Here is a 13,539-nt window from a genome sequence, read left to right on the forward strand (position 1 = left end):
CTGCCAGTGTAGATGTCATATGGTTTTGCCTCCTTTGCTGCTAATTCATACTGCTCCTTAGGAGTAGCAGCCCGGAGGTCCTGTCCCTGTCACCTCAGTCATTTCACTCTGCTGCATGGGCTTCTGAGTCTCCCCTGGACACACGGGACTGTCTGTCAGCTTGTCGTCCTTCTCCCTCAGAGAAGGCAGGAGAGGTGGCATTGGTCGGTCTGCAGACTCTAACTGCATACAAAGAGAAGAGGGGTACAGATGATCTCCAGAGCCCTTGGGGTCCCCTGGTTTGTTTTTTTTTTTTTTGTTTTTGTTTTTTTTTTTTTTTTTTTTTTTTTTTTTTTTTTTTTTTTTTTTTTTTTTTTTTTTTTTTTTTTTTTTTTTTTTTTTTTTTGTCACCACTGGCTGTTCTTGTCCCAGTTTTCTCTTTAGACTGTAAACTTCTGGGCAAGAGTTCTGTATAAAGCAATTTTGGAAAGTAGAAAAGGGACTTTTTTAGAACCACCCTCAGAAGTCATAGTGCTGCCTGGATTTTAATAATACAGAGTCACACCCCACACTCATTAGTTGCCTAGCGCTTTCTTGTCAACACTTGAGACGTTGCTTAGAAACTGCTGACTGTAGCAGCCCTCGGCAGGCAGCCGGCAGTCGGGCTCTGCTGAACTTGAGTCAGGCGGCCCTGCCAGGCTGGTTGCTGGAGTCTATTATTTTGAAGTGACAGCTGCAGGTAGGCAGAGAGGATGTCACTAAGTTCTTGGCTTTGTCTCAGGGAGAGGCAGAGAGCCCAGCCAGAGAGGCTGGCATTGGCGACTTCTTGGGTAGGCGTGGTTTTACACCTGCCAGGTGTGGTCTACAGCAGGGCGGGGGCGGGGGGAAGATGCTTTTGGGGGACACGAGGAACATAGTTAGCCTGTACACCACTACAAGCCGCATTTGGGAGGCCCCGGGAAAAGCAGTTCGCCAATGTGTGGCACCCGAGGAATCGTGATAAGCTTCAAAGACAAAACTAAAAGGAAAGGGGACGCTGGGAAGCAGCATACGGGGTGGAGATGGGCGTGTCCTTACCCCACACCCGCCCCTTGCTCTGCAGAGTGGACCTGGTGGGGCAGGAAGGGCAGTGTGGCTCAGGCACAAGAATGGAAGTGGCTCAGTTCAGAACATGTCTTAGATTTTCTCTGCCTTAGATCTCTTCTCTTCCCAGGCTCTGATAAGTCCTCACATGGAGGGTTGTTAGGGTCAAAGCCTGGGCCATTAAGCCTGACACCTAGGCTGGGGACACCCTGTCCTCAGTCAGCCAACTGAAGAGAGAGAATAATGGAGAAAGCTAGAGAGAGGAGTGTGTTCGTTGTGGCCACGCTGGGAAGAACACAGAGATCTAGTCGTCTAGCCCTCCCAAAGTCCCTCTTCAGGGTCCCGGTAGGAGATTTAGGTTTAAATAAAGGCCCAGGGGGGTGCATAACTAAGCAGTCCTGGCCAGGGTGTGGTCCTGCCCATCACTGAGCTGTCCTTGTCCCAGCTTCATTCTCTCCTGCGTGGTGATCTGAGTTGTCACAACTGTGAAATCTCTTCCTGGGAGACAAATTCCTCCTCTGCTTGCCACAGGCTTCAGCCTTCTCCTTTCCTCGGTGTGAGACTCGGGGAGGAATTCCGGTTTCCTGGGAACCTTAGTTCAATAGTCTGATAGCCAAGGGGAGGAGCCAAGTGTCTGTTTAGACTGTCTTCATTCCTGCCAGAGGTTACAGTCCTGACTTCAGCCTCTGCCACTTCCCGGGGAGTGCAGTGAGACCATGCCCCGTGTTTGTTGTGTTTTGTTCTCTGTGGTGCAGAAGTGACTCTAGTCACGGTGAGGCAGGCGGCAACCACTCCAGACCAACTCCCCAAGGAGTCAGGCCACCCCCACTCCTGGCCCTCGGGAGAAGGAAGTACTGGAGCGTGCGTCTCAGAAACCTGTAGCTGTCCTGTGCCTGCACACCTGCCCAAGGAGCTCCGGAGCGCCCAGCGCCGTGGTTGGCAGAAACCCCACTTCCTCATGGCTCTGAGGAGTTGCTGGGGGAACAGGGACAAGAACTTGTGCCCGGTGTCCAGTGGTGTCCTGAGAGCCCTGAACCCCTCGCGGGTGGACAGGGAGGCCCACTCTTCTCCCTGCTGCTAGTTTCCAGAAGGATGAGAGAGTCAGAGGCTCGCTGCACACTCAGGAAGATGGCTGCCTTTTACCAATGCGTCAGGCCTGACCCCAGGTGCGCCCCGAAGAGTAAGGTGGTGAGGTGGGGTGAGTCCAGAGAGGCAGGCCACTTGGTCATTGCCAGGGCCAAGGGACTTGCCCGTCCTTGAGGCTGAGACCAGACCCTCAGCACCTAGTGACTTAGGTTCTAGGATATCTGTGATCTGTGTTCTTGTGTACTTTATCCTGTCTTCTCCATTGTTGTGTGGATTTTGGAGCAAAATAATTTTCCTTTCACACACATTCAGATGCAAGAGAAAGAGGAAGGAAGGAAAGGAGAAGGAGGGAGGAGGAGAGACACGGAAGGCTAGGTAAACAGAGTGCTCTGTGTGTTATTGCTTCATGCTTGTACCTTGGGTCTACATGGCATAACTGATATCCTTGGAGTGGAGGGACGGAAGCCAGAGGTCAAGAAGAAAGGACATTGCAGTTACTACTTGAAGCTCAGCATTAAAGGGCTGGCTCCTAGCTGACAGATTCATCCGTGGATGATACCCTGCCTGTGCTCCTGTGCATATAGCCACCTCCTCCAGCCCACTGACCTCATCCCCGAGGGGTCTTTGCCTCTCCGCACCTTGTAGTTCTGTGCGCTGGGTGCAGAGGGAAGCGTAGCTATGGCTGGCTTAAATTCACTTAGCTTAGCAGAAGTAAAGACTTTGTATGTCTCATACCCCATTGGAAAATTCCTGGTATGGCAGCCTCTATTGTGTCCAGGAGACTGTCCATCTGTCAGCCCTCGGGCTGGGTGGGTGGCCTTGAGAAGCTGATCTTTGGAAGGGGCCCACTTGCCATCCTTGAGGATTTTAGTCAGATAATCCACCACTTAAGCCTCTTTTTTTTTTCTATCGTTACATATGAATAATGACCCAGTCACTCAGGGATTCCTTATGGATGCTATCTAATGGAAAAGCCGTGTGTAGATGAGCCTTCGTCTTTGCTACTACTGTTTCACGGGGAGTTTACTGATAGTTGCTTCTTCACCTTCATGTCTGATTCCGCCTGCTTTGAATGGTCCAGGGTAGCACAGTGGCTTGCCTTACTAATAGGCTTTGGATCATGTTTTCCTACCTACGTCTCCTCCGATGGGCACCTGCTAACCTGCGGGAGCACCAGTCATACACGTAATACTCTGGAAAACGCCAGCATTCATTTCAGTGTATGCGTGACGAGTAAGGGGTGAGTTACCTTAATATGCTCAGAAAATTAGAAACAAGCCAGCTCGTAAAGATGTTCCAGGTGCCCAGATTCCAGGGTCCTGTCCGCCATACATGTGTTCAGCAGTCAGCCCCTGGGACGGCTCATGTCTCGAGACTGAGAGTGTTCAGGTTAAAGGTATCATTTCAAGACACGCCCCAGCATTATCAGGGTTTAAATTATATTTCCCCAAGAATTATGCAAATAGAATTTCTAAAGTAAGGTTGTAAAAGTTTGAAGCTCCCATGCTTAGCTATTTTTGAAGTAATGGTTTGGTCAGAAATCTGAAATATATATATACACTAACAACCTGAAAATGTCTAAACTAATGTTTTCACTCCTGGTCTTGCGGGCGCTGTTGTCCAGTGTCATCTAGGAAGTGGATCTCACTCCAGTGTGTTTGTGTGGTAGAGATTGCTGGTCAAGCATGTGACCAAGCTGGTCAGGCTAGAGTGGTCATGTGACTTCCACCAAGGAACTCAATTCGCCTGCTTATAGGGTCTCCGGCTACCACCAAATCAAGCGTTATGCAATTTTCGGAAAGCAGTAGTCTGTCTTACATAAGATCCTATTTGTGTGCTCATAAGCCTTGCTGTTTGTTTTGTGAGTGGCTGAGCTGGCGTGTGTTTTGTTTGCAAAGAAACACTCCCAAGAGCTGTGGCCTGACGCCTCCTGCTGTCTCTCTGACTGTGCCGTCCCTGTCCTGACCACAGCGTAGAGGAACCCTAGGGAGAGGCAAGAGCCTCTAAACCAGGCCCTCTTCTGCCCCCATAATCCTTTGCTTCCTCACAGCAGCCCCTCAGAGTCCACCAGGCGTCAGCTCCGTCTGACTGTAGTGTGAAGGGACACAGGATACCTCTCAGGGTAGAGAACTGTGACATGGCCAGGCACGGTCCCTCAAATCTGGGAGTGCGAGGTGGCCTGGGCAGTAGAATTGTGAACAGGATGTTCACGCCATCTCATTTTTAATAGGAAATTATCTTTCCTCTAATGAGTGATACTAAGCAGTGGTTCATTCATTCATTCATCCATTGGACAGTGTGTCTAGTGCCCCTGTGCTTTTGGTGCCCTACTAGTACCTAACCTCGTCTTTTTTTTCCATAGTTACTTTCAAATTTACATACTTAGCAAGAAAGGGGATGGCTTGTATTTATTTCCAGGCCAAGGTTTGTTATTATTACTTAAGATGGGAATTAATTAAAAGATTTCAGGAAGCTCCAACACTGACAGGCCATCCAGTTCCTTTACTTTCCCTTCTCGACTCGGTGCAGGCTCTACAGCAGCAGCTGGGTGTCCCCCCATCTGAGCCCCTTGCTCAGGACCCGCTGTCGGTGTAGGTCTGTCCCTGCCTCCTCCTCTTCCTGACATCCGGGTGGAAGAAGGGTCACAAACAGCTAGGTATCTGCTTCTGAACAGGCAGGCATCTGTCACAGAGAAACATGTAGACCAAGTGACATCCAGTCTCAAAGTCACCGCCTCTGTTCCGTGGGTACAGCCGTCCGGTTCCTCTGTTCCCGGGGATAATAATATTAAGCAGCAAGCTGGCACCGTTTCTCAACAGAGATTTCGCACAAGAACTTTGTGAGAATTGCACATTCCATGTGCCTCAATAATGTGAAACTTATTTTTTTTTTCTAAAAAAGGGAGAAGGCAGATCCTCGCATGACTCACTAGAGAACAATAGTTTAAGTCATAACTTATTTTTGTCTTTTTCTTTCCCCAAGAGGAGAGATTGGTTAAGTGCACCGGCTATGGGAGCAGGTGTGCATCTGCAGGCAGACACCAAGTCGGGAATCACACAAGGACACGAGTACCCAACAGATCTGCCGTGCGAGTGCAAAGGGCAGGGACTCTTGCAGTCCTGTTGAAGGAAGTGCTGGATCACCCTGAGGGGGCCTGTGATCCTTCCAAGGTAGTCAAAGCTGAAGTCTGAAGATGAGCAGGGTCAGTGAGACCACTGTGGAGCTGGAAGTAGGGAACCTGGTATCCTATCAGAAGGGACGACATCTGTAAAGATGCTGGCCTGGAAGGATGTGGGTATCTGGGATGGGTAGAGCAGGGCTGAGATGTGGACTTGTGCTGTTTGTGTAGGGGTTTCTGATTGGTTTCTGATAACATACCATAATGTTAGCCTTTCTACACAGTACAGAGAGTTTGAACAGTTGTGTGTATGTGAACATGATCTGATTTTAGAACATGTAAACGCCCCAAAAGAAACCTTCTGCCCATTAGCAGTGACCTACTCTGTCTTCCCATAATGCTCCTCTTCCCACTGTTGGCAATCCTTGATCTATTCTGTGTTTCTGTGTGATCTTTTACAGCATTGAAAGGAATGATGTTGACAAAGGCTTATAACTAATGAACAGAATTTAATGGTGTTCTAATAATATTTCACTCTGGTTTAAGTGCTGCAAGGGAAAGGTGGTTCCTCTCACGTGTCTTAGTTTCTCTCTTGCTGATTTTAAGACATTTTATCTTTGTCTTCCAATAGTTTGATGATAACGTGTGTCATCAACTCAGCCAACTTGAATGGAGCCCAGCTCCTAAGATGTTTATATCTATTTCTTTCATTAGCTTGGGGGAATTGTCACAAGTCCCCTGTACTATGTTTACTTTTATACCATCTTTTTTCTTCCTCTTCTTTGGGTTCACTACTTCGCCTTCATTCATTCTTCTGCCCACTCCGATCTTCCTTTGACGCTGTCTAGTCAGTTTTTCACTTAATTCCTTGTACTTTTTTTTTTTTTTTGCTCTTCCTTCTCAGGTTGTCTGTCGATATTTCAATATTGTTCCCACATTGTCTTCTTGATATTCTCTGCATCTTTCGTTAGCTTTTTGAGCCTAATTCAGATGGTGTTTCAAATCTTTGTCTTAGTGTAGCCGCCATCAGGCCTTTTCAGAGGCATTCGGTTGGCTTATTTTTATCATTTGAATGAGCTGTATTTTTCTGTTCCTTTGAATCCCCTCTGATCTTGTTATTATTGTTACTGACAATTGTATGGTACAGTTAAAAATGTAGCCATTATACAACTCAGATTCTCTTTCCTCGAGGTTTGCTTTTCTGTTGTTATTTGTTTGTTTTTGTTTTGTTTTGCTACTATTAGTCCTCTGGTTGATTGCTAGAGGCTGTCTGTGCTGATGATCAATGTGGCTGAACCTTTCCCTGGCTATCACAGTGACTAATTTTACTGATATCTGAATGGTTTTGAAGGACCTAGTCTTTAAGGCCTATCTCTCAGGGCAAAGAGAAGAGTAAAGGCGTGGAGAAGGGTGGGGGGCACATTCAATCCTTGAAAAGTTATCCATTTGCTGGAAAGAGTATTAGAAAAAGAGTCTTACAAAAGTACCACAGTGGTCTCTACCTCTTTGTCTGCCTCATTGTGACCCAAAGCAATAGCCAAAGCAAAGATGTTCAGGGTGAAGGACAGAGTCCTCTCTGCCCTTTCTGGATCTTACCAGCTGTGTGCAGGCTGCTCCTAGAACACACACATTGCTTGCCATCGGTCTGCGGACCTGATCCTTTGAGTAAGTGCTGCTGTGCTGAGAGCAGAACCTGATTGAAATTAGCTGGATTTGCTGTCCACAGCTCCTCTTGGAAGTTGTAAGCCTTCATTAGAATCCAGATCCAAACGAGTTACATCAGACAGATTCTACCTGTTGTCATTGCTCTCTTCTTTCCCCGCCGTCTTCCCAGAATTCCCTATGGTGCTATGGCTTTCTTTCCCCCCCCCCTTTTTTTTTCCTTTTTATTGATTTTTATTGAGCTCTACATTTTTCTCTGCTCCCCTCTCCTTCAACCCTCCCACAAGGTCTCCATATTCCCAATTTATTCAGGAGATTTTATCTTTTTATACTTCCCATATAGATTAGATCTATGTAAGTCTCTCTTAGTGTCCTCATTGTTGTCTAGGTTCTCTGGGATTGCTGGTGGGAATACAAGCTGGCACAGCCCCTTTGGATGTCATTGTGGCAATTTCTCAGAAAATTAGGAAGCAAACTTCCTCAAGACCCAGTAATACCACTTTGGGGTATATATCCAAAGGATGCTCAGTAGTGCCTCAAGGACATGTGAGGTAACCCAGACCCAGAAAGACAAATACCAAATGCACTCACTCATAAGTGGTTTTAAAACATAAAGCAAAGAAAACCAGCCTTTCTTTCCCTTTTATTTGACGCCTAGGACTGGAGTTGTGACCCTGTGGTGATTTTATGTTTGATATTTGAAGGAGCTGCCAAGCTTTTCCAAAGCGACTGTGACATTTTCCATTTCACCAGCAATGAATTTGTGTTCTAGGTTTTTTTTTTTTATACTTTCACACATGTGTTGTCCATGTCTTTGATTACAGCCATTCTAATGAGCCAGTAGTAGCTCACTGCGGTTTTGAGTCATGATTTGACTAATGACTGGTGTCGTTAAAAATATTTTCATGAACCTCCTCTGTACAAGTTCCTGTTCACACCCTTTGGTTTGAAATGGACTGCTTCGAATAGACTTATGTAAGAATTATTTATGTATCTTGTGTCTGTTCCCTTATCAGAGACATGATGGGCAAATACTTTCTCTTTCTCAGTTGTCTTTACACTTTGCTAGTCCTTTGAAACAAACAGCCTATCATTTTGAGGAAGTCGGATCTTATAACTCTGCCCTTTTTGTGGGCTGAATGTCACATCGAAGTAATTATTACCCAACAGTAGATTAGACATGTTCTCCCATTATCTTCTAAGAATTTCGTGTGACTTTTGGCACTTATATTTAGCTCTGTGGTCCCCTGTATGTAATGTTAAGCATGTTGTGAGGTAGGAGTACAGATTACATGTTTTTGCATGAAGATATCTACTTGTCTCAGCTAATTTGTTGGAAAGATTGTCCTTTCCTCATTGAATTACCTTGACATCCTTGTTAAAAAATAGTTGGCTGTTTTAGTATGCATTTGCATTTGGCTCTAGTTTCTAATCTCTGGGTTTATATCTGTTTGTCTGTTAGGTGAGATCTTATTGCAGTAGCTTTGTAAATGTTTTGAAGGTGTGTGTGTGTGTGTGTGTGTGTGTGTGTGTGAGAGAGAGAGAGAGAGAGAGAGAGAGAGAGAGAGAGAGAGAGTGAGTGAGTCATGTGTCTATTCTGCCTATGCCTTTGTACTTGGAGACCAGAAGAGGAACATCCATTCCCTCAGAGCACTGGGTGTTGGGATTTGAACTCTGCTCTTTATAATTGTAGCAAACACTCCCAACTTCTGTGCCATCTTTACAGCCCCTTTGATAAGATTTGAGAGTGTAGAGCAGTATTTTATTTTTATTCTTATTTTTTAAGATTGTTTTTTACTATTCTATGTTTAAATACATTTTTATAAATGGAGTAATATAATTGATCATAATAGTTGTATATTGTGAATTTCCAATATTTGTTCTACCAGTTATTGAAGGAGAACCCTGGTTGTGGAAGTCACAGTTATAATTGAATCATCTCTCCATTTTATCAATTTTTTGTTTCAAGAATATGTGGATTCTCGTTTTTGATGTCTTAATCTTTATATTTATAACAGACATATTATCTTGATAGACTGATCATTTTATCATTATTAAATGACATTTCTTATCTAAAATTTTCTTCTAAAATTTTCAGTTTTTATGAAATTAATATGGAGCCGTTATCTTGGTCATTTTCTTGTTTAATTTTCATGTGATTATATTTTCTAACTGCCTTCCCTAGCTTTTGTTAGAAAACATACTGTGTTCTACTTTAACCCATTCAAGTGTGTGTAGAGTTGCTATGACCTTGTGCTGTGTCCTAGGGAGTCTTTCATGTGATCTTCAGGAGGCTGTGCATTCAGTTGCTATGTTTTCTGTTGCCAGGTGGGGTGATCTGTAGAGTCCTGATCAGTCTAGTCAATGTTGTTCTTCAAGTCTTTTATATCCTGTTGGCACACTGCCCGTTTGTTCTATCAATTATTAAAAGTCAGGCACTGGCCTGTACATCCATATTTATTATAGCACTTCCATGCCACTGAGTGAACCTAGGTGCCAGTCGACAGGTGGGTTGGCGCGCGCGCGCGCGCGTGTGTGTGTGTGTGTGTGTGTGTGTGTGTGTGTGATATATTTATATTTTGATGGTGTGTCTGTCTGTCACACACACCATTAGGAAGAGCAAAGTCACATTGTTTGCATGAAAATTGATGTAACTGAAGCTGATTGTGCTGCAAAAAAATAACATGAAAGATATGTGTGGTTGCATGTCTGTATTGCCAGCACTTGGGAAAGTGGAGGTAGCAAGGTCAAGAGTTCAAGGCCAGCCTCAATTCTGTGCAAATTAGATGCCAGCTTAGGCTACAAGAGATGCCACCCCAACTCCCAGTACACACACACCAAAGCACACACACACACACACACACACACATGCTCGCATGCATACACGCACACACATTCTCACACAAAAGTCAAGTGTCATTTTGTGGACCTTTTTAGAAGACTTAGGAATAGAAAGAGAATTAGTAGGTGGATGGAGTTGGCAGGTGCATGTGGCTGATGGCAAGGAAATGATGGTCGCAATGTTTTATGCCCATGTCTTCACGAAACCCCTTAGTTTGTGCAATTAATACATATGGATAAAAGTGATAAAAGGGCAGGTATTGCAGTCCCTAACTGTGATTGTTTTCTTTTCTGTCTTTTAAATCATTTCTGTCAGTTTGGACGTCGTGTCATGAAAGGCTGTATTAGATCAATACAGCCTTTTGTTTTCCAGATAGTGTAACAATTTCATCATTATAAATTGTCCCTCTTGTCTTTCAGAATGTTTTTATTTCAACATTTGTTTTGTCTGCTGTTCGCATAGCCACTGTTGACTGTAGGATATGGCTTTTTATTTTTAACTTATTTGTGTTTGTGAGACCAAACATGTTTTTATTTTAGTTTAATGAATTCTTATTTTATGTGTATAGGTTACTTGTCTGCATGAAATGTTTGTGTACCACTCAGGTGCCGGAGGCCAGAAGAGGGACTCAGATCCCCTGGACATGGAGTTACAGATGGTTGTGAGCTACCATGTGGGTGCTGGGAACTGAACCTAGAACCTTTGGAGGAGCAGCCAGTGCTCCTAACCATTGAACCATCTTCCTAGTCCTAAACAAGATTTTTTAATGTAGTCTGGTAGTTTCTCCCTTCTGAGTGACTGAATTCATTTGTATTGAGCCTCACCACTGACAAGGTTGGATACTTTCTTTTGCCTCTCCTTTCTCTTCAGTTTATTTAATGATACTCTGTAACTTCCCTCTTCCTGAGTATCACCTAGCATGCCTCCAGGTTCTTTACTGATTTTTACCTGCATTTTCTTCGGTTATTTCTAGTGGCTGAGCTAGACCTTACAATACATCTCCTAACATGCCAAAATCAGCTTGAGGTTCAGGTTCATACCAGCTTCATTCTTCTGTTTAACATATGTCTGTGTGTGTGATGTATGTGAATGTGTATTCATGTTCACGTATGCAATGTGCATATGGAGTCCTGAGTTTGACACTGGAAATCTTCCTCCATCACTCTGTCTGTTTCTTCCTTTGTTTTTCAAGACAAGGTTTCTCTGTGTATCCTTAGTTGTCCTGGAACTCGCTCTGTAGACCAGGCTGGCCTCAAACTCGCAGAGATCCTCCTGCCTCTGCTTCCCAAGCGCTGGGATTAAAGGCATGCGCCACCACCGCCCCCACTCCTCCATCACCCTTTACCTCACTCTTCTCGGCTGAACCCAGAGCTCCCTCAGACATTATTCTAGCTAGTCAGCTTGTTTCCGAGATCCCCTGACCCTGCCTTCAGAGCACTGGGTTTGCAGGCAGCCTCCCCACACATCCAGCATTTGCATGGGTTCTGGAGACCCCAGGGCTCTGTCTTCCTCTTCCCGTCTTCCCACTTACTCATGGATTGATTTGCCTGTGGAGCCATCTCTGTAGACCACGAGCTTCGTTCTTCATGGTTCAGTTCCCTCCCTCTTTGTAATGCATGGTATTATTGCTGTACATAGACTGCGTCTATATTTGTAGCAAAACTAACAATTGCAACATAATAAGAATCCTTTGTCTTCTAAAGGAGCTAAGAGGAAAGAAAACAAAAAATGAATCTATGGAGAAAAATGTACACACGTGTGAGCGCGCACACACACACATTTGGTTTTCTCTTGTCCTCTGAGACAAGATCCTTTCTCCTCACTCACTGCAATTGTATTATTAGGGGATTGGATAGCCTCCCTTGCTGCGGATAGGGGATGGACTAAGGATCATTCCAACATTGCTGTGGAAAGTACGCTTAGACATGCAACATGGAAGGATCTATTTCCATCGTTGGTTCTAGAAAAGGATATGGCATGCTCCGTGTGTGGTCATATGGAGATAGCTTGTAGAAAACAGGTTCAGCCAAGCAGGTGAGGAGTTGAGTGTGTGTGGCTCTGCACTGAAGAAGATTTGACTGTCTGTAGGGATCTCAGTAGATCAGGAGGTGACAAGTAGAATGGGTCACATGACCCAGCCTTATCACAGTGGTTCACATGGTTGATAGGGCTGGCTGATCACAGGTCAATTGTGTGACTGTTGAGGCGTCAGGAAAATAAGTTTTTAGAAGATTTATTTTTATTATTTGTGTATGTGCGTGCGCACGCACGCATGTCCAGACGAAGGTATCACATCCCCTGGAGCTGGAGTTCCAGGCAGTTGTGAGCCTCCTGCCATGGGACCCGAACCTGGATCCTCTGCAAGAGATGTCTGCGCTCTTGATCACTGAATCATCCCTCAAGCCTCTGCAGTTTTAAAAATACAACAGCTTTATTCTTCTACTCCTCCTTTATTCTGCAATTGTCAAATATGCTATATTCCTATGTGATGCAGTCCCGGTAATAAGTTTTCAAATGCCGTTCTGTACAGCTTCTTTTTAAATCAATTAGAAGAAAAAGGAAGAAGACTCATCCAGTCGTATGTTGGAATTCCCTAACGAATTATTTTATTAGTGTTTTATGTTTAGCGTTCTCTGGTTTGGGGGGGCGGGATCTATGTTAGTGTCCCCTGTTGCTTTTAGCTTGAAGAACTCAACAGCGATTGTAGGGGAGGAGCGCTCGCAAGAAAGTATTCGGTCTTCATCTTGAAGGCCTCTATTTTATTTCAATTTCGAAAGTTAGCCTTTTATTTTTATAAAGTGTACATGAGCGTTTTACCTGCAATATGCCTGTGCATCAAGTGTATGCAATGCCCACAGAGGCCAGCAGAGAGAGTTACATCCCTTGGAACTGAAGTTACAATGGTTGTGAGCACAAATGTGGGTGCTGGGAATCGAACCCCAGTCCTCTGGGAGAGCAACCAGTGCTCCTAACTGCTGAGCCATCTCTCCAGCCCTTACCTCCATTTTTGAGAGATAACTTTGGTAGATATGGGATTGTTAGTTAACACTTTTTCTCCTGGTGCTTTAAAGTTGTCATTGTCCTGCCTTCTGGCCTGGCCTTGTTTCTGTTGAGAAAGCAGCTGTTAATTTTGCCATGGTTCCTGTGCACACGGTCTTTCTTACTGGGTTCACACTTCCCGTCTTGTCTTTAGCAGTCGGTGTGGTACAGATTTCATTACTATTGCTTTATGTGGGGTGTGTTAGGTTTCTTTGATATATAGATTGTTTTTAATCAAATTCAAGATATTTTTGCCATTATTTCTCAGAACCATCCTCTGTTTCCTCTCCCATTGTACCCCTACTCTGAATGTGGGTGTACCTAGTGGGGTTTCAGATTTCTTTGGAGCTTTTTTATTTTGTTTTTCACTTCAGACACTCTTTATTAAAGAATTTTCTTTTTTTCCCTTTTTAAAAATTTTTTTATTGAAAAAAAATTTCCGCCTCCTCCCAGCCTCCCATTTCCCTCCCCCTCCTTCTACTCCTCTCCCCCTCCTCCCCCTCCTTTCCTCCTCCCCCCACTCCTCTCCCCCTTCCTCTCCAGTCCAAAGAGAAGGCAGGGTTCCCTGCCCTGTGGAAAGTCCAAGGTCCTCCCCCATCCATCCAGGTCTAGGAAGGTGAGCATCCAAACTGGCTAGGCTCCCACAAAGCCAGAACATGAAGTAGGATCAAAACCCAGTGCCTTTGTCCTTGGCTTCTCATCAGCCCTCATTGTCCGCCATGTTCAGAGA

At 44.8% G+C, this 13,539-nt stretch overlaps 1 protein-coding gene across 1 annotated transcript in view; it reads left to right on the plus strand.

Annotated features, from left to right (window-relative positions):
- The first annotated feature begins 1,738 nt into the window (after positions 1–1,738).
- Cracdl (CRACD like) overlaps positions 1,739–13,539 on the plus strand; it is a 64,332-nt gene continuing 52,531 nt past the window's right edge. Inside the window, 1 exon segment of the mRNA XM_050134775.1 lies at positions 1,739–2,228. Coding sequence (XP_049990732.1) covers positions 2,155–2,228 — 74 coding nt within the window. The 5' untranslated portion in view covers positions 1,739–2,154.

The sequence above is a fragment of the Alexandromys fortis genome, unplaced genomic scaffold (assembly GCF_014885135.2).
Source record: "Alexandromys fortis isolate MF-2015 unplaced genomic scaffold, M_Fortis_MF-2015_v1.1 scaffold_20, whole genome shotgun sequence".
Lineage (NCBI taxonomy): Eukaryota > Metazoa > Chordata > Mammalia > Rodentia > Cricetidae > Alexandromys > Alexandromys fortis.